The 18,828-nt window shown below is 41.9% G+C and overlaps 1 protein-coding gene across 4 annotated transcripts in view; it reads right to left on the bottom strand.

The window, feature by feature from the left end:
• Positions 1-18,828, bottom strand: part of cadps2 (Ca++-dependent secretion activator 2) — a 335,426-nt gene that overhangs the window by 127,206 nt on the left and 189,392 nt on the right. For all 4 annotated transcript variants that reach the window (XM_049574196.1, XM_049574198.1, XM_049574197.1 and 1 more), the window contains exon 12: positions 4,939-5,075. In XM_049574196.1, the coding sequence (XP_049430153.1) occupies positions 4,939-5,075 (137 nt within the window). The remainder of the gene's footprint in view (positions 1-4,938; positions 5,076-18,828) is intronic.

Here is an 18,828-nt window from a genome sequence, read left to right as displayed (position 1 = left end):
AAGCTGAAAGTGTTTTAGAAACCGAAAAGGTTCAAGGCTTTTGAGAAAACATTTGGGGCTGGAGCCTTAGAGGCCACCATCCTGTTCCACCTCTGCTGCTCTGAGAAGCATCTCTGCCTCTTTGGGCTCCTAGTTTTGGATTGACGGCACATGTCCTGCCTAGTTCAGTCTCTGTGTTTCCAGCAGCAAACAACAGAGAGTTAGAGACTAGCTGGTGAACATGAAGTTTTTAGCAGCTTAAGAGACAGATATTTCTTTGGGGAGGAGGTGGAGACCAAAAACAGAGCTAAAAGAGACAGAAAACTGGAATTACATTCATTGAGTGGATACAAACGCAAGAACTTCAAATGAATAAACATGTTGCTCTGCTGGATGTGGGAGGCAACTGTTTAACATGATGACCAGAACAACTTTATAAGGTGTTTTACATATCAATGTGATAGACAACTGACAATTGCATGAGAACTGACAGCCTGTCTGTCAAAGCAGCATGTCCCTAATTATGCATAACTTTGAGCTTTAATTAAAATATAAGGGTTAGTTATATACAAATTCAGCCCCTGTACAGTTGTCATGAACAGAGAAATTAGCAATAGACGTCAAAGCCTTTTTTGTACCAGGCTATAAACATGTTTATTTGGACATTTTAACACGTGAGTCTGTGGGGTTTGAGAGGTTTCTGGAGCCAGCCTCAAGTGGACATTAAAGAAACTGCAGCTCTGTGTCGGCTTCATTTTTCAGCCCCAGACGTTGCCACTTGCTTCAGACTGAAATCATCACTGCATGAAAAAAATGAAGCCTCTTCCTTCATTCCAGTCAGACCGTTGTTTTAAAGTGAAGAAAGATAGTTGATTACTTAGTCTCATTTCCAGGTCTGCGAGTACCGACTCTTTGGATTGGTGGTTCGGTCCAACTGCCGACCCAAAGCTGTCTGTATTACTGCTAAAACCTATTGAAAACCTGGGGATAAGACTCAAATGTCTTTCTTCAGGACTGCACACTGACCTTACCAGTGCTCTTATGTCTATTTGCAAGTATTGGCTGCAGATTTACCAATACACAGCCAACACACTGAGGTGAGCATTCAAAGACATTTCTAGTAGATTATTTTGTAAATTGGATGGAAAATGCTACAACTTACCGATCATGGAAGAGGTGATAAAATACTTACATAGACTGGTAGTATTATGAGCCTCTGAGCAGAGCAGTGTTTTAGTGTCTTACTGTATAAACCTTCAGAATCAAGGATATGGTACTAAAACTGGACACCCTATAGAGTGGTGCAGGGTTTGTTTTTATGGACTACATGGAAGTTAACATTGCACTGGTTCCATCAACAAAAAGCCAGTGGTAGGATACTTAACATATTTTGTTTGGCGAGATAATCTTCACATTTGAACACCACTTTTATGATTTCTGAAGCGTAAATGCAATCGCCAGAAGTGAAAAGCTAAGTAAACAAACCATATCATGGTCACATAGCCTAATCCTCACAACCACCACGAGACTGTAAAGCCGTATTCGGCGTGATGACCATCTGCAGTCTCACTTAGCCACTTGTTAGCAACCGCCTTTTCTAAGACCCCTTAAAGGGAAATTTTGGTTTATTTCAACCTGTCTCCTATCGTTCTAAATTTGTTTCAAGTGACTAGTGACATAAAAATAATAGTTAGCATGTTAGCCGTTAGCCTAGATACAGCCGGGGCACATAGTAGCGTCAGACCTGTTAAAACGTAAGTGAACGGGCAACCTTCAAGTGCAAAGTTAGTCCACTAAACAAGCTTTTTTTCCCACAAAGACCGCCTCATATCGTTAGGATAAATGTCAGAGAACATATAGAAAACGACATGTAAACGTGTTGTCTTACCTTACCGGTGTGCTGCCATGTTTGTTTACCATCTAGCTCTGCTTTATTTTTATGTCACTAGTCACTTGAAACAAATTTAAGACGATAGGAGACAGGTTGAAATAAACCGCAATTTCCCTTTAAGGCTTCAAAATTCACAAGCGGAGTATCTGTTGATGTATTTCATGTCACAGAGCAAAACGTGAGTCTCTTCAGCTTGTGTTAACCACAGACTTAGTTCAGGCATCTAACCAAAAATCCATTGACTTCAAGACAAGGGAACAGGGGGTGCTAAAATGCTAACTCATTTCCTGGTTTTAGGAATCATTCCTGCACCACTTGATTTAATTATCCTATTTGTACCTAAAATGACATGCTCACACCTGCATTTGGCAGAATTCATTTTGGGTAGAAATGTTGTCTTTTGGTTTGTCACATGTTTTGAGATATGAAGACCAAAGGTATGAGTAATACTGTATTATGGATCCTGATTAAACTATTTCAGGAATGTCCTTTCCCTTTACTGTTACTACCTACATGGATGAAGTTGTGTCAGAAAACCATTTCAGCTGGAACTCACTGGTATTTAACCCTTCAATCATCAGTGGGAACCACACTGATCCCGTCAGCAGGACTCTGGGCCCCAGCTACAAACCAAATTTCTGCCTAATTACTGTTGTTGTTGTTGGGTTCAACTCTTTGTGAATAAAATATGACCCCGTCTATGACATGAATCCAAGCCACTTCTCAACAGATGTCCCCCACGCCGAGGCACTGGCCTTTTCTCAGAGTGTTTGGTGAAAAGGGGCTCAGGCTGGAACACAAAGCCCTCGAGTTTTCACAAAAGGCTGAGGGGAGAGGAGCTGGAGGGGCGGCGTGAATGGATCGGTCTAATTGCAGAGCTGGAAAGAGTCCTGGTGAGGCAGGTAGAGCAATGAAAGAGGCACAGATGTCACTTTGGTGAACATCTCCTCATTCTGCTGCTTTTTTTAAAAAACACGAAGAACAGAGCGCAACACATGTCAGGATGAGCTGACTGCTCAAGATCCGTCTGAGTTTCAGAGTCTGACGATGGTTTAAAGTCTGTGTGTCTAACACTGCTCACATGTTCCACAGACAAAGTCCACTGAATGCAAAAGAACAATAACTTCATGTTCAAGGTGTGAAGGCCTTACTGTTCCACCACTCGACTTGAATCAAACTTTTAGGATCACAAAGTCATCTGATTCAATAAACATCAATACAGGTTAATGAAACGAGTAGATGCTTTTCCAAAATCTTCACCACTTTAACTAAGGCTGGTGTTTTTAGATTTATCCACGCAAGAGAGACACAGATATGGAGATGTATTTCTGTTTGTGGAAAAAGCTGGCTTAGTGTGAACAGACGGACAAAACTTTAGACAGTACAGTACAAATAGGTTTTATAGTTCTTGTTTAACATGAAACACGAACCCCTCACTTTATCCCCCTCCACACACACACACACACACACACACACACACACACACACACACTTTTATTTAGGCTTCCCCCCTCCTCCCTTCCCGCCTCCATTGAGTCAGCCCAGCAGTTGTCTATGAGGGTCATGTTCCTATTTGTAAAGTATTGATTAGAGCGTTTATCCCCTCAATCAGTGTGAGAGAGGCCCCCAGGCTGAACACACGGAGGGGGGGATGTGGGGAGAGACAGAAGTTGGGTTTCCATCCAAATGTAGTGAGAATTTTAACTGAATTGTAAATCAGTGATGGAAAATGTGAATCCTCTGTGCATGCTCATGTCTCACGAGACTGTAAACGTGACCTGAAACATTTATTTACGCTTCAAGTGTTCTTTTTTTCCCCACAATACATGCATGAACACCAGGTTGATGCTCAGTAAAAAGGCACTATATATTTCAAAACATTTGGCATCCTGGGTGGAGCAGAGTGTGCTGCCTCTGCACAGAGAAAGAGAGCAGCATGCTTGGCTGCTGTTTGTAATTTAAGAGTTTGTTTGCAAAAGCTGATAAGAGCCATTTTTAAAATGAATAAACCAGTGCTCAATAAAAAAATTAAAAAACATGATTCATGAAAACTTTAAAACTTTGAGAAATGTTGTCAACACAGCCAACACCACTCTGACTGAAATTCTTCCTCGTATAAGAAAAACATGATTTAGTAAAATAAATCAAACAGAAATATCTGTATCTGCAAATGAATTCTTCATTCACTTTTGATCAGCAGCTGGAAATCTGGACTGCTTTTCACAACCAAAATTAAATTGTGGTTATTTCAGAGAGAATAAAGTAAAGAAAAAAGGTACTGTTGGATACCAGCACTGAATCCCAGGTACCAAAATCAGTTTAAATGCATGCAGTAACCCAACCCTGGTCTCAGGGGGTAGCTGACATGACGTAAGAGTCTAAATCAATGAAATGGGAAAAAAACAAACAACATTTGACTCTAAAATATCTCCTGTACTTTCTCATCTACAGCTTATTAACACATTCTTACCACCTCTGAGTTTTGGGTTGTTTTTAGACACTTGCGTGACAAAACTTGGTGAGAAAACATTTACAAGTGCTGAACCACTGAAAATATAGTTGATTGAGACTTGTTTTTAAATTGCTATATGTTGTGTAAATTTTTAAGATTTGTCTGAGACTCTGAAGGTATTTTATTTGATATTTAAGTTATATTATTATTATTATTTTTTTTTTTAGAAAAGATTTCCTTCCCAGGAACTTCTCACCACCTTCAACATGATGTCCTTTCAACTTAAAAGCACTGACTGTATTAAACTTCTCACCCTCCTCCTCTTGTACTTAACGCTGCTTATTGTGGTTCAATGTTTGAACTTTAAACTGTCACTAGAAAAAATGATTTATAATGTGACGTTGCTTATATTTCATATTTGTTTGAGAAAGACAACAGAAGAGTGTTGAGCAAAGATACAGAGCATTACCTTTAGAAACTCAAACGTCATCAGCAACGTCAGTCCCACCTCCCACTTTGACTGACAGCAGATCTCTGAATGAGCTAACTGGCAACAATGACTGACATCAAGTGATAACCTAAGAGTGTGTCAGATGATGTGTTGGTGTTAACGCACCAGGCAGGAGAAGGAGTCATTCATGCGGTGCTGCAGAGTGTGTTTCTGTAAGATGGTGAAGAGGGCGGCGTGGTCGAAGTGACATGGAGCTGCAGAGATCAACTCCTCCACCCCCTGACGCTGAGACGGATCCAGACCTGAACAGGAAACACAGGAAAGGAAGAGGAATAAAAACTCTGTTTCCCACAGTGAATGTTTATGACGGATGTTGGACGTATATTTTATTTTATTTATTTATTTTTTTAAACAAATCCAACATGAACTGAGAGCAGCATAAAGAGAAACATTCATTCACAACCTTCACCTGAAGGTACACGTGCACATTAATTCAAGTCTGTCTTTAATCATCTTCTGTCTTCTGTCTGGGCAGAAGACAACTTGTAGAAAAACTCCTGCACTGAATTTCAATGTCATCACGTCAGCATTTTATCCAATTCAAGTGGATTTATGTCACCATTCATTAAATAATGAATTCCTGAGTGACCTTTGACCAAAATCTTTTCAGTTCATCACTGAGTCCTTGTAGACCTTGCTCTTAAGTTTGAGGAAATTCCCTCAAGGTGCTCTTGAGATATGGCGAATGGGAAGGACAACCCGAAAACATAATATCTTTGGTAACTGAGGCACAAAAAGATGAGGCTGTCCTTTAGCTCTCTACATACAGTAGAAGACACACACTGGCACTGACTGTGAGTTTCGGACACAAATTGTTTTAGTTCATCCAAAACTAAAGTACTGTATGCCCACAGGACTCCAGCAATTTCATTACCTAAAAAAGTGGACTGAAGTTATTTGCAATTTCAAAATAATTGATTCCAACTCATCTTCACTTTCAGGACCTTAAAAAGAAATGCAAGGTTTAAGATTCAAACAGATGTTCAAACACCACCATCAGGAAAACTGTCCCCACGATTTGGGTCAAAAGTAAAGTACAAATTCTTTGATGAGAGGAGAGAATAAAGTCAGGGAAAATAGTACAAGAGAATAAAAACTTAGTTAATCTATCACTAATTCAGGAGCAAAGAAACTAATCTGATAAAAGTGACCTTTAAAGAAGAGGTGATGAAATGTGGAAAATATTTTAATTGCAAAATGTAATTCAACGCCAAAAATGTCAGGATATTTATGATATTTACAGTGAATTATCTCCCTCATATCCCCTGTTTAAAACAAACTGAAGGCGCAGTGTGCAACATACAAAACAGAGCATATCTTAAATTCAGAGTCTGGGGCAGGATCTTTTGAATTCAGTTCTCAGCATGGTGCTAACTGAGCCCTCAGCTGGCAGGTAATGGTGCTAACTCCATAAATAGCACTAAACAACTGCAACAATCAGTGTGTATAGTATACAAGCACAGGAGGGGAATCCATTTATTGAGCCAAGTATGTGCGACTCCTCTACGATAGGTGGAGATATGCCCCCTTTCAGCTTGTTAGTATTGGACCTTTTTCCTGTTGACCTATTACGTCACAGACCAAACAATGGACAAACAAGTTAGCTACGGTTAGCTAGCAGCTAACTGCTACCATGGTGGACAACTTTACAGCTCTGTACATTTGGTCCGTCCAAAAAGTCACGGCTCTGGATGTAGATTTCTCCATGTTGTTACCGGCTTCTTCTTCTCTTACACATTTAATGCTATTGGACTTCCGGGTCAAAGCCCGGGGCGGAAACTGTGGAGCATGCTCAGAGCGCCTCGGCCAGTTTGGGTCTGATTGACTGTATACATGCAGGAGTCACATGATCTGGGTGTGTTAGTCCCACTTTGAGAAATTAGATTTTGTACAATTTCAGTTGAACTAACACGTTTACATGGATTTCAAAAGTCCAGTTATGGTTGGACTGACACAACAAATGGATTTTCTCTGGTGTCATGTAAACGTAGTGAGGGCTGACAGAGCTAATGTTCAATAACCAGGGAGGAACCGTCCTGCCCAGGGCTTGAGTCACATGTGCTCCTAGGTTGAAAAAGTAAGGAGCACACAAAGAACTTTATGGGCACAATGTAAATTGACCAAATAATGTGTTTTCCGTAATAAACGTGATGCAAATAGACATTTACAAGCAAAATTATGTAATGAATTTGTATATAAAATGTACAGAAAGGTAAAATCATCAAGTTTTGAAAAAGTATTGCAATTTAATTTTGTCTTTAATGTTATTATCTTATATATATTATCTTTGCAATATGATTATCTTATATAATGTTATTACTATCTAAAACATTCTCCAGGTCCTGTGAAACTCTAACTCTATTTCCACGCTGCCGACAGTGGGACTTAACGGCCGGGCTCCACCGGCTGCAAACGTTAGCGTCACGTCAGCGTAGCATCGCGGGGTATTCATTGGGGCTCCACTGACTGCGTACAGAAGTTTACCGCCGAGCCAAGAGGCTGCGTGTAGGCTGAAAAAGCATTTTCCACCTAAGTTATTACATATATTTGAGTTATCTACAAGTTTACTGTACTGTTTGTCATCTACTCGTTTTCAAATGTCCGCCACGGACATTTACACAATGTCACGGATAAACAAAAAAAAATCATCACATATCACCTCTGATAATGGTTTATTCATTTAAAAACACATTGTGCTCGTTTAGCACACTATTTCATGTAGTTTTTATCTGCTGGAGGGTCGCGTAGCGCGACAAAAATAGAAGAGCCCCGTAAAATAGAGAGTTGTTGCGCGACAGACGGGGGTTGTCGCGCTGCTCCCGTTGCCGGTGGAACCGCTGTAATTGATTAACAGGGGGGCGAGCTGCTACGGGACTTGCGCTGCAGACGTGTCGTGCCGCTGACGTGCCCGGTGGAGCCTGGCCGCTATATTCATTGTGCCGACAGTGGCTTGGAATACCGCCCATAACGCCAGGGCCTGCCCTGCCTGCGAAGCGCAGTGCACCGAAATTCTCCCGCGAGCCAGAGCACTTCCATTCACATCAGACGCGTATTTCTCCACGCTGGTCGACAAGCGGTTCTGCTCCCAGCTGTTGTCTCCGTCACATTTGGGGCTGTTTTTCCATCATGGGTAACTACCCAGCTTGACACATTTGCTCGCGGCTTGCGCAGAAAATAGACCAGACACCGAAATAATCGCTGCAGGGCCGGCGGTGGAGCTGCACGGCGTGGCCGGTGTGGATGACACAATCGGTTAACATGGGCGCCGAAAGGAAACTGGCTTCACTTCTCAGCGCTTCGAGGCTATTCGTGGCGCTTCCGCGGGCGGTGTGGCTCTTAACCGTGTCACACGGGGAAGAGGGAAGGCAGCTGGAGTTCCTCCAACATTTGCGGTTAGATTATCATATTTTTTATTGACAAAAATATAGGCTGCTTCGGCTGATTTTTTTATGCGCACATGTGCCCCTAAATATTCTTTACAGTTCGCACACACCTATTTTTAGTCGCAAATGCGAGTGAAACGCTCGCACTGTCGAGCCCTGGTCCTGCCCCTCTGTGATGCCACAGTCTGGATGTCAGTGGTAAGTAGAGAGTGGGACACACTCACAGGGACTCACATCCACATGCAGCCGTCCTGTCAGCCACCACAAAGAACAGAGAAACTCAGATTACAACACACACAGAGGGAGCTTGACTTTGTCCTCTGCTCAGGATGTCCTTACTCAACTTCATCTTTACATCCTTTAACATTTTAACATACCAGAATTTTTTACTGAAATCAGAGTTAAAGTGTGTTAAGATTCTCCTCATCTGTTCCTACATTTTGGTTAAATTCTTAAAGCAGCAGCAGCTACAGTGGACTGTGGAACTTTCTGAACGACACTGCCTCCACCACAAGAATCATCCCTGTGTTTGAGACTATGTCATGTAGAACCAAACTCCAGCTGAGTTAATGTCAGGCAGTGTTGCTAAAAACAAAGAACAAAAGAAAAGAGTAAAAACTGTGTTGTGAAGTTCAGTGTCTGCACAGAGTCACTGCATGATGCCATCAGCTAAAGAGGTGATATAGAAATGTGTTCAGACTCACAATCGTTCACGCCTCTCTTTGAGCTCAGCAGTGAACTGAAGTGTAAACACACACACACACACACACACACACACACACACACACATTGGCAGTGTTAGTTCTCAGTGCTGTGGTTAATAGTTCCCACCTCGGTTGGCTACAGATCGTCTGTGAAGCTGTCAGTACTCTCAGCTGACACAAAACACTCGCCAACATGGACGACATGTGAGGAAAACACTGGAAGTGACTCAGAGTCGACAGAGCAGCCAGGAAGAGAGCAGACGATAACACGCCACTGATCAGCTTCATGTCCAAAAGGCTGATATTTCAGGTCTCTCTTGTAAAAAATAAAAAGATCTCAGTGGGACTTCCTGATAAACTAAAGGTAAAAACGTTATCCTGGTTGTGCTTGATAAATGACTTAAAATACGAGCCACACAGTGACCTATACGGACACTTCTGCAAACAGCTGCATCACATTGTGCTCACTGTTATTAATGTTTATGAAAGTCATAAGTCATAAGCGAGAGTAATAAAGAATTTTAAGGAGCAAGCTTTCAACCCCATGTCACCATCGTCTTCATCAGCACATGCAGTTTACTCAAGTGTCATTATGTGACTGAGTCTAAGTGGATGCTTGTGCCAAATCAGAGGAGACTCCCTTACGGTCTTCCTAAGATATCGCGCTCAAGGGAATGAGACGGATGCAAGGTCACAGTGACGTTGACCTTTGACCTTCGACCACCAAAATCTAAGCACTTCATTTTTGAGTCTAAGTGGATGCTTGCGCCAAATAAGAGGAGACTTCCTCACGGTCTTCTTAAGATATCGCCTTCAAGAGAAAGACAGGGATGCAAAGTCACAGTGACCGTGACCTTTGACTGCCAAAATCTAATCAGGTAATTCCCCTTCTGTTCCTGAGATATGACGCTGAGTCGTGGGCAGAACATTATCTTGCATAACATGATGTCACAGCAAAGATGACCTTTGACCTTATGTATATAAAATGTAATTATTATGTTATCCTACTAATTATGTGATTGTGTTGTAATTAGCATATGAATTCCTGAGTTATGACCAAAAAAGATGTTTTGTGAGGTCACAGTGACCTTGACCTTTGACCGCCAAAATCTCAGTTCATCTTTAAGTCCAAGAAGACGTTTGTGCCAAATTTTAAGAAATTCCCTCAAAGTGCTCTTTAGATATCGCGCTCACAAGAGTGGGGCAGACAAAAGGATGGACAACCCAAAAATACAGTGCCTCTGGCCGTGGCTATCTCTGGTGTGGAGGCATGAAAATAGAAATAAAACCAATTTTGTTCATTTCTTGTAAAACGTCCGGTGTAATAGGGAACAGGAGTGTTGTCACTTGCTTAATAAACAAGTGACAACACTTAATAAACAAAGTGTTGTCACTTGTTTATTAAGCCATAGGAAAATGACTGAGGCATCCTAGTGACACCATCTACATAAAATAATCCCACCTGAGCAAGCGCCTTTAAAGGGTCTTTCTGGCATTATCACCCTTTTATTATCAACAGTCCAGACGTGACAGGAAATGAGGAGATAACATGCAACAAAGGTTCCTGACTGAACGCAGACTGTCTCATGTTTGGGGCCTCACAGCTCTCGGCCGATACGGCATCCCTATTTTATATTTTTCTTAATGTCATTAAGTCCCATGAAAAGACAAACGAACAATGTCTTAGTTTGTCTGGTTATATTTCCTGACTCTGTCTGTGGCTCTCAGCTCCAAGCCCATTGGCTCCTACTGTAGATGTACGTATTTTCATTTCTTAAATTAAGTCTCAGTAATTTCCTGTATCAGCTGCTCACTGTAGTTTTCATCAAACAGGAAGTAGTGCATCTCTTGGGGACTATTTTCTGCAGTGGATTAACCCACATTTGGGGCTCTGGTGATTTGTGGCAGCAGGACGGTGTATGTGGGATTGAGTCAAACAGTAAACTAAAGGTCTATGGCACAAAAGAGGAAGATATGTCAGGCTGCACATACACCAAACTTAAAACTCTAGATTATCAACAGACTTACACTTTGAGTAAAAACTGAACTAATGAAGTATCAGTACACAGCAGTACAGATACTTTGAGCTCCTCTTGCAGATTGGCTGTGCGGCGCCTGGAGCTGCAGACGATAACGAAGCATCGGGGTCAGCGACGGAAGAATCAACAGAAAAAAGGAAAAATAAAAGAAGCAGAAGAGGCGCGGGGCGTCCCGGCCTGAGCAAACCTGGGTTCATTTCCAGTCCTTTCAGGCCTTCCTGTTAATGGCCCCACCAAATGAAAAGCCTAACACTCTCCATTCTGCCTTTATCATGGGAGTACATTTCGGGATGGGAAGTTTCTGAGCGTGACACATGGCCCCACAAAAGACCATGGCTTGCTGAAGAATGGCCGGCGCTGTTTCCACGCCTGCGACGCCCGCGGCCTCGTGCCCAAGACGAGCATTAGTGATCGCTTTTTATTAACGCTGCTATTTTGTTTTTGTGTGGACGCAGAGAAGCCCGCAAGGACTCTCAGACATTTGTGTTTCTCTGCCCCCCTCCTCCGTCCTTTCTTTGTCGCTTTTGTCAGAAAGAGAAAATAAAAGACAGCAAAAGTGAAATCTCCACAATCAACTTCCAATCGACGCTCCTCTGCTTTTCTTCCCGTCTTCTTTTCTTCTGACTCTCCCACTTTCTGTCACTGCCCTTTGGCTCCTGTGGCCTGCTTTCTCTCTGTCTAATTCCGATGTAGGTCATTTTACATTCGTTACCTCCAAATCACGGGATTGTCCTTAATGTAATTTGGAGAAAAGACAGCGAGTGAAGGAGGCGACTCTAAAGAAAACGAGACAAAGAAATATAGATTAGTGCTGATAATAAGAAGAGGGGGAAGGAGGGGGAGTATTGATTGGGGGACAGACAGTGGAGAAGTGATGTTGATCCGTGTCAAGTCCAACTTTCAGCTATTATCTGTGGGGAGGGTGCGTGTTAAAGGGGGGAGGGTGTGTGTGTGTGTGTGTGTGTGTGTGTGTGTGTGTGTGAGAGAGAGAAAATATGGATGGGTGTCACTGCTCCTGGCACAGATGGCTGTGTGTTTCTTCACTTTGTGTCAGTTTCTCATCAGTGTTTGAAGGCTATTTGAAGCCAACGTGGAAATGGCGGACCCTGCCACCAACAATGAAAAATACTATACAGAGAGGTAATTAGAGAATTTATATGCATTGAATGGCTTTTGCTGAGAAATGCAGACTATATCCAACAGCATCATGTAAACATCTCTGCCCTCCTGTCTGGGCTCTGTTTCAAACGAGGAAGAAAACAACAATAAAAAAAAAAGTTATACTCAAAGCAGAACAGTAAATTTAAATGGAGATACAAAGATTGTAAACTCTACATAGAGAGCAGGAAAACAAAAAACTCCATCAGCTGAGATGTGACTTTAAATGATTTCTCCTGCCACATGGAGTCAACTGTCACAATTCAACACGTAAAAATCAAACATGTTCAAACTAGTTAAACAAAATGCACCCACATCTCATGGCCTTCATTAGCAAATAGCGTAAGTGCAGTACGTGCACCTTGAGTTAAGATTACAGTTATCTTACTGAAGACGACAATATCAGGCGAAAAGTCAGTCAGTCTGCTGGCTGTCAACTGAACCACGCTGACCAGACGCAATCAGATCAGTAACACTCAAATTAAATGACAATTATTGGCCAAAGAATCAGAACGTGTGTGTGTGTGTGTGTGTGTGTGTGTGTGTGTGTGTGTGTGTGTCCATGTCTTAAAGTCCACTGACTTTAAACATCAGAGTGTTTACAGGTCTTGTTAACTTCAACTGCGTATGTTTCAAAAGTAGTGTGAAGCCTTTGTCTTGGGTGGGAACACAGTTTTACAGCCTACCAGGGTATTTAGAAATTCAGTGTAATTTTCAAAACCGCCAAAAATACATACGCTCATCTTCCTATTAACCTCACACTCAGTATGTTTACATGCACAGTTAAGTTGAACTATACAAGCACGGAAGGGGAATCGATTTATATGCCCCCTTTCAGCTTGTTAGTACTGGACCTTTTTCCTGTTGACCTATTACGTCACAGACCAAACAATGGACAAACAAGTTAGCTACGGTTAGCTAGCAGCTAACTGCTACCATGGTGGACAACTTTACAGCTCTGTACATTTGGTCCGTCCAAAAAGTCACTGCTCTGGATGTAGATTTCTCCATGTTGTTACCGGCTTCTTCTGTTACGTGCTTAATGCTTTCGACTTCCAAGTCCAAGCCTGGGGCAGAAATTGTGGAGCATGCTCAGAGCGCATGATCACCTCCCAGTCACATTATCTGGGTGTGTTAGTCCTACTTTGAGAAATTCGATTTAGAACAATTTCATTCAGACTAATATGTTTACATGTGTTTTAAAAGTCCGGTTTTAGTCGAACTAATGCAATAAATTATTTTTATCTGATGTTGTGAACATACTGACTGAGAGGCTGTAATGAGGCTGTTCTGCATGCAGTGCACATCACACGTCACCAGAGGTCAGTCTTGCGCAACAAGCAGCTGAGCTGACTGCAGATGGTGGGGATTACAAGACTGTAAACAGCCCGAGAGAGCAGAGAAACTGCAGGGAAACATCTTATTTTCACATCTAACTCAGTTAATTGTGGGTTTATTCCAACCAAAGTGGAGCTGGAGATCGCTGGAAGAGTGGACTAACTAACTAAATGACTAACAAGACTAACCAAGACGGTTTTGGGGAATTGTATTTTGTTTCTGTTGTATTTGAATGAAGTGCGTTTTACAATGGTTATGTTTCATAACTCACCTGTGAACATTTTATTAAGGCCCAAAGGTACAAAGGTCTATGGTGGCTTTATATTCTGATTCTGAATATTTGAAACTGTTTCAATACTCATTATCTGTAGTAACAATACACCGGTGTCAGCTGTGCTTTCCTGCTCTCTCTTATCATTCATGTCTTACTACAGTTCTCTGCCACTAACCAAGAAATCAAAAGTCTTCACTGTCATGTCATAGCCTCGTTATATTTATCTTAAAATTAATTTTTTAAACTGTATGCCTTCAATGTCAATTTCCTCAGTGGAATCAAAAATAGCATCAAATTTCAGTTATTTTGAAAGGTACTGTATCGATCTTAGTAATTCCAGTATCATGACAACAGTATCTGTTAATACAGAAGTTGATTGTGAAAGGCACTGTGGCATGTGATGACACATCCAAAGCTGATGCTAGAGGTGTACCTAGGGTGTCATAGTTTGAAGCGCAGGGAAACTGGCCAAGATGCTGTATTATACAAGGTGGAAGTAAGAACATGTTGCTCCAGAGGGAGCTGTGCAAAATCTGAAAAAATATCCATAAGTGATGTCATTTGAGTCAGCATGAGGTGGATCTGAAGACTACAAGTTTGACAAGTAAAAAGCTCACTGGAGGTGTGGAGTTAGAAAGAAGTGAGCTAACAGAGCTCCAGGCCCCAGGAACGATGAGACAGTACGAATCTATGAATAATCTGTCACCAGTGGAGTTGCATTATGGGTAATGTAGGTGCCGCATTTTGACAAGGAAGAAAAATGCATTCAGATAATTTTTTAAAGGGTGTTTTTGTAAACTCTCCATCTTGAGTCAGACTTGTTATAGAAGTGCAGTGCCAAATCGATGCAGTAGAACGAGTAAAATGTATTTTTCAACAACATGTGGTTTGTATAGGTCTATATCTTATTTGAGTGACTGCTGAGGTGTGTGTGTGTGTGTGTGTGTGAGAGCGGGGGTAGCTTTCTGCGCTCAATCTCTCCATATCCATCTTGTCTGGGCTGCATTGGTATCGTCACGGCAACAGTCACATCCATGTGACATCCTGCTCTGAGAGGTGGTGGCAGCCACTGATGGCAGGTTATTGATGCAGACGAAGAGGAGGAGGAGGAAGGAGAGCGTTTCAGTTTCAGGTGCACTGGGCTGAGAGATGTGACTTGATCTGCCTGTCGGAGCGTGGCGGCGGCGATGAGGATGATGTCAGGGCAAGCAGAGATGAAGATGCAGAGAGACAGGCCCATCAGTCTCCGTCTGGCTGAGTGAGGCTTCTGATGGTGCCGAGCGAAAACAAACTCAACTCTGGGAAAAAAGTTTGAGAGAAGCACACGAATGCATCTGCAGCTGTTTTGCTGCGTTTGAGGGCGCGGCTGAAAACTCAGGGAGGTTAAGGCAAAGGGACAGTTTGGCCGTCCGCCCTTAGGATGGTCCTCGTTGTCAAACTGACCACCTGCTACTTTAAAAACACAACTGACAGGTGTAAACATCCCCGAAAAACAACTTGAGGAACGAGTCTCGACCCTCAACAGGCCTGTCTGTTCAAACTGAGGACAGGAGTCAGTCTGTGAGATAAAAGTGGATTTCAGGTTAAAGGCCGGAGCCCAACCTCCCCACGGCCTCCAATGATTTCCACTTGTTTGGACTTTGTTTGTGGGTCGTTTGAACGCTGGTCTATTTTAATCTTGTTTATGTGAACTGCTGGCTGCAGTGAACAGGCAAGAGGGTGACAGGAAGTGATGTCTCCTGGAGCTTCTTTTGCAAACTCGCACTCGTCTGTTTGTCCTTTTCTTCACAGTTTTCACTTCAGAGCTGAAACATCACGAAGGCCAGCGGCCAGATCTGCTCACAAAGCAGTAAAACTTCTCCTGAAACTGCATCAAGATGAAGGCCTGGTTTGTTTTACTGATCCACAATTGTTTTGTGCTCATGTCTCCAATTTTCCCTCGATCATCTACTTTTCTTCTTCTGTTGCATTTTTCTAAGGGCATCTTTTCTCAATTGTTCCCAATGAGGAGAGAGCGTATGCAGCCATATGCGGCCGCCTTGAGAAAAAGCACCGCACCCAGCATCTCTTTTTGGAGCGTGCCACGTTTTTTTGTGCCGAGTTGAAAATTTCTCAACTTTTCAAAACGGTGTCAGTGATGAAAGGTGAGCTCTGACATTATAGCCAAACCAAACCAGCTGAGTCTGATAAGTCCTAAAATGGCCACTCAATAAACGCCATTTGGATTCAGGTAAGAATGTGACCTTTCTTTCGGTGCTACACACGGGACGATCTTTACAGTTTATTTCCTGGTAAGTAATGGACATAACAGCCTCATGAGGTAGGGCTGCCTCGTAATGGGCAACCAAATGCAAGTTGACCAGTAAGGTCATTAGTCGGCAAGATTTTATTGGTTGCTTGGTCATAAGAAAAACAAACAAATAAACAAACGAAAAACGTAAAACTCTACTATCAAAATAAATCAAATCCTATAACCAATCATAGCCGACAGATATCTTTCCCTTTTTTCCATAAATATTTAGTCTGATAAATATGGAGGAGTTGATCATGTTGGCGCAGGGCTACCCAGAGCTTTACATCTGTCCCACAGACGATAGGCCTTGAACTACATTCAAAGCCCAGAAAATGAACTTGGGTACGTTCATGCCTTCTGTTTTTTAAAATAAATAAAAAGCCATTTTCCTAACCCTAACCCTAAAATTGTTATTTCAAATTCTTTGCTCATGTGCAGACTTGTTTCAGCCCTGAAGAGCACATTTTGCATATAAATGTTTTCTGTTGGAAGTCCTTCAAATACCCATAGGAACCGGCTTTAGCAGTACCGGTAGCTGTGTTATGCCGGCACACAAGTTCAAGTTTCGTTCACTAAAAATATCAGCACAACACTGGTTATAATAGACATAAAACCAGAATACTTCAGACACCAAATGTTAAATTTACATTTCAGATGGTTTGGGGCATTTTTGGGCACTAAAGAAGATGAATGAAATATTAAACTTCCATTTAGTCAATGACCACACAGTGTTGCATGAGAGGGGAGAATACTGTGTGAACCATTTCATGAAAATTAATCAATGACTGATTTCATCTATTCTTATTCAACTGTTGCATTGAGGGATGTTTGTCTCTTACTGCCCTCTCTGTCATCAGTCTGGCTGACCCATTGTACAGCATTTTGTCCTCCGTTTATAAAACAAACCCTTCATACTAAATAACACTTTCTGGAACCTAAAAGCACCAAAGACCATTCAAAAATACAAACTGAAAACACCGACACAATTAAGGAGCGAACGACTCTGTCAAACCTATCACACAGACACACAGACACACACACAGCGGCACTTAGCACCCAGTTAAGAGCTATTTCAGGGACACCTTCTATTTCCTCCTGCAAACAGCGTGTCAGCACCTCTTGCCATTAACGCTTCAATCTATTCCATTAAACGCTAACGAGCGGCAGCGAGAACAGGCCGCCGCGGCGACAAATTTACACAAATACTGGCATAATCAGCTCTCAGTATGAAGCTCTTCATGTCACAATGCTCAGCCAGGAGGAGGTGGCCGATGAGCATGCACACGCCATCCTCCTCACACAAAGATAATTAATGAAATGTGATTTGTATGTGAAGGGGAAGAGGGGGAGGTAAAGAAAGAACAAGATGTGCAAATGTGGAAGCAAAGACGAAATACAAAACAAGTTTGGAAGAAGAAAAGGACAAACAGAAACTAGAATTACCACGTCAGGGCTATGTATCTCAAGGTACACTTAAAGTTTATATTCATGTTAGTCAAAACACTTCACGCACATTTTCCCCCCATCAGCACAGACGATCTGTACAATCAGCACAGCTTCAAGGTGGACACTCAAGATTAGAGTCACCAATTCAGTATCTGACCAAATGTCTCCCCTTCTTTTCCTGAGATATGACGTTGAGTAATGGCCAGAAAAGTGTTTGCAGAAAATTATGATGTCACAGTGAAGTTAACCTTTAATCTTTTAGGTATAAAATGTCATCACTTCATTATTTTATCCTGTTATCAAAATTTGTGTGAAATTTTGTCATAATTAGTGTACGAATTTCTGAGTTATGGCTAAAAACATTTTTTGTGAGGTCATAGTGACCTTGACCTTGAAACTTCAACCACCAAATTCTCATCAGTTTAATCCAGTCTAAGTGGATGTCTGTGCCAACTTTAAGCAAACTCCCTCACGGCCTTATTGAGATATCGTGTTCAAGAGAATGAGAAGAATACAAGATGACAGTGACCTTGGCTTTGACCTTCAACCACCAAAATCTAATCACTTCATCCTTGAGTCTAAGTGGATGCTTGCGCCAAATTAGAGGACACTTCCTTACGGTTTTCCCAAGATATCGCCTTCAAGAGAAAGAGAGGGATGCAAAGTCACGGTGACCGTGACCTTTGACCACCAAAATCTAATCAGGTAATCGTTGAGTTCAAATGGACATTTGTGCCAAATTCAAAAAATTTCTTCAAGACATTCTTGAGAAATTGCATTTACGAGAATGGGACGGATGAACGTATACACGTATTTAGGACGGACAACCTTAAAACATAATGCCTCTGGCTGCGCTGGTGCTGAGGCATAAAAATAAGATGCATGAAGGACGTACAGAAAAATAGGATCAAAGAAAAATGGAAACTTAAAGGTACTCTGGTAATTTTTTGTCCACTAGCGGTGCTATAGAGCAGTGTTTCCTATTTTGTTTGTCCCTGATCAACAGTTGCAGGCGATGAGCCAATAAATGTAGCAATGTGCCAACAAAGCCAGCGAAGAAGAAGAGAACCAGCAAGGACACGAGGATGTGAACAACGCAGGACATAAGTATCTGAAAAAAGTGGCTTTGCAAATATTTTCTGAGGAAGAAAATACATTCAGCACTTGTGTCTGACCTTGAAGATACAAAAGGCTTTTTGGTGAGAAACAGTGAATGAAAACTGCCCGGGGCTCCTTGATGGCTGGATGAGGGGAAGAAGGGAGGAAAGAGTGAAAGAGAAAAATAAAGGAAGAGAAAGAAAATGGAAGAAATAACTAAGAAAAGGAATCCTAGAAGAAAGAAAGGAAGAGGAGAAGAAAA

The sequence above is a fragment of the Epinephelus fuscoguttatus genome, linkage group LG4, assembly GCF_011397635.1.
Source record: "Epinephelus fuscoguttatus linkage group LG4, E.fuscoguttatus.final_Chr_v1".
Classification (NCBI taxonomy): Eukaryota; Metazoa; Chordata; class Actinopteri; order Perciformes; family Serranidae; genus Epinephelus; species Epinephelus fuscoguttatus.
The sequence above is the reverse complement of the archived record's forward strand: the minus strand, read 5'-3'. Positions and strand labels throughout refer to the sequence as shown.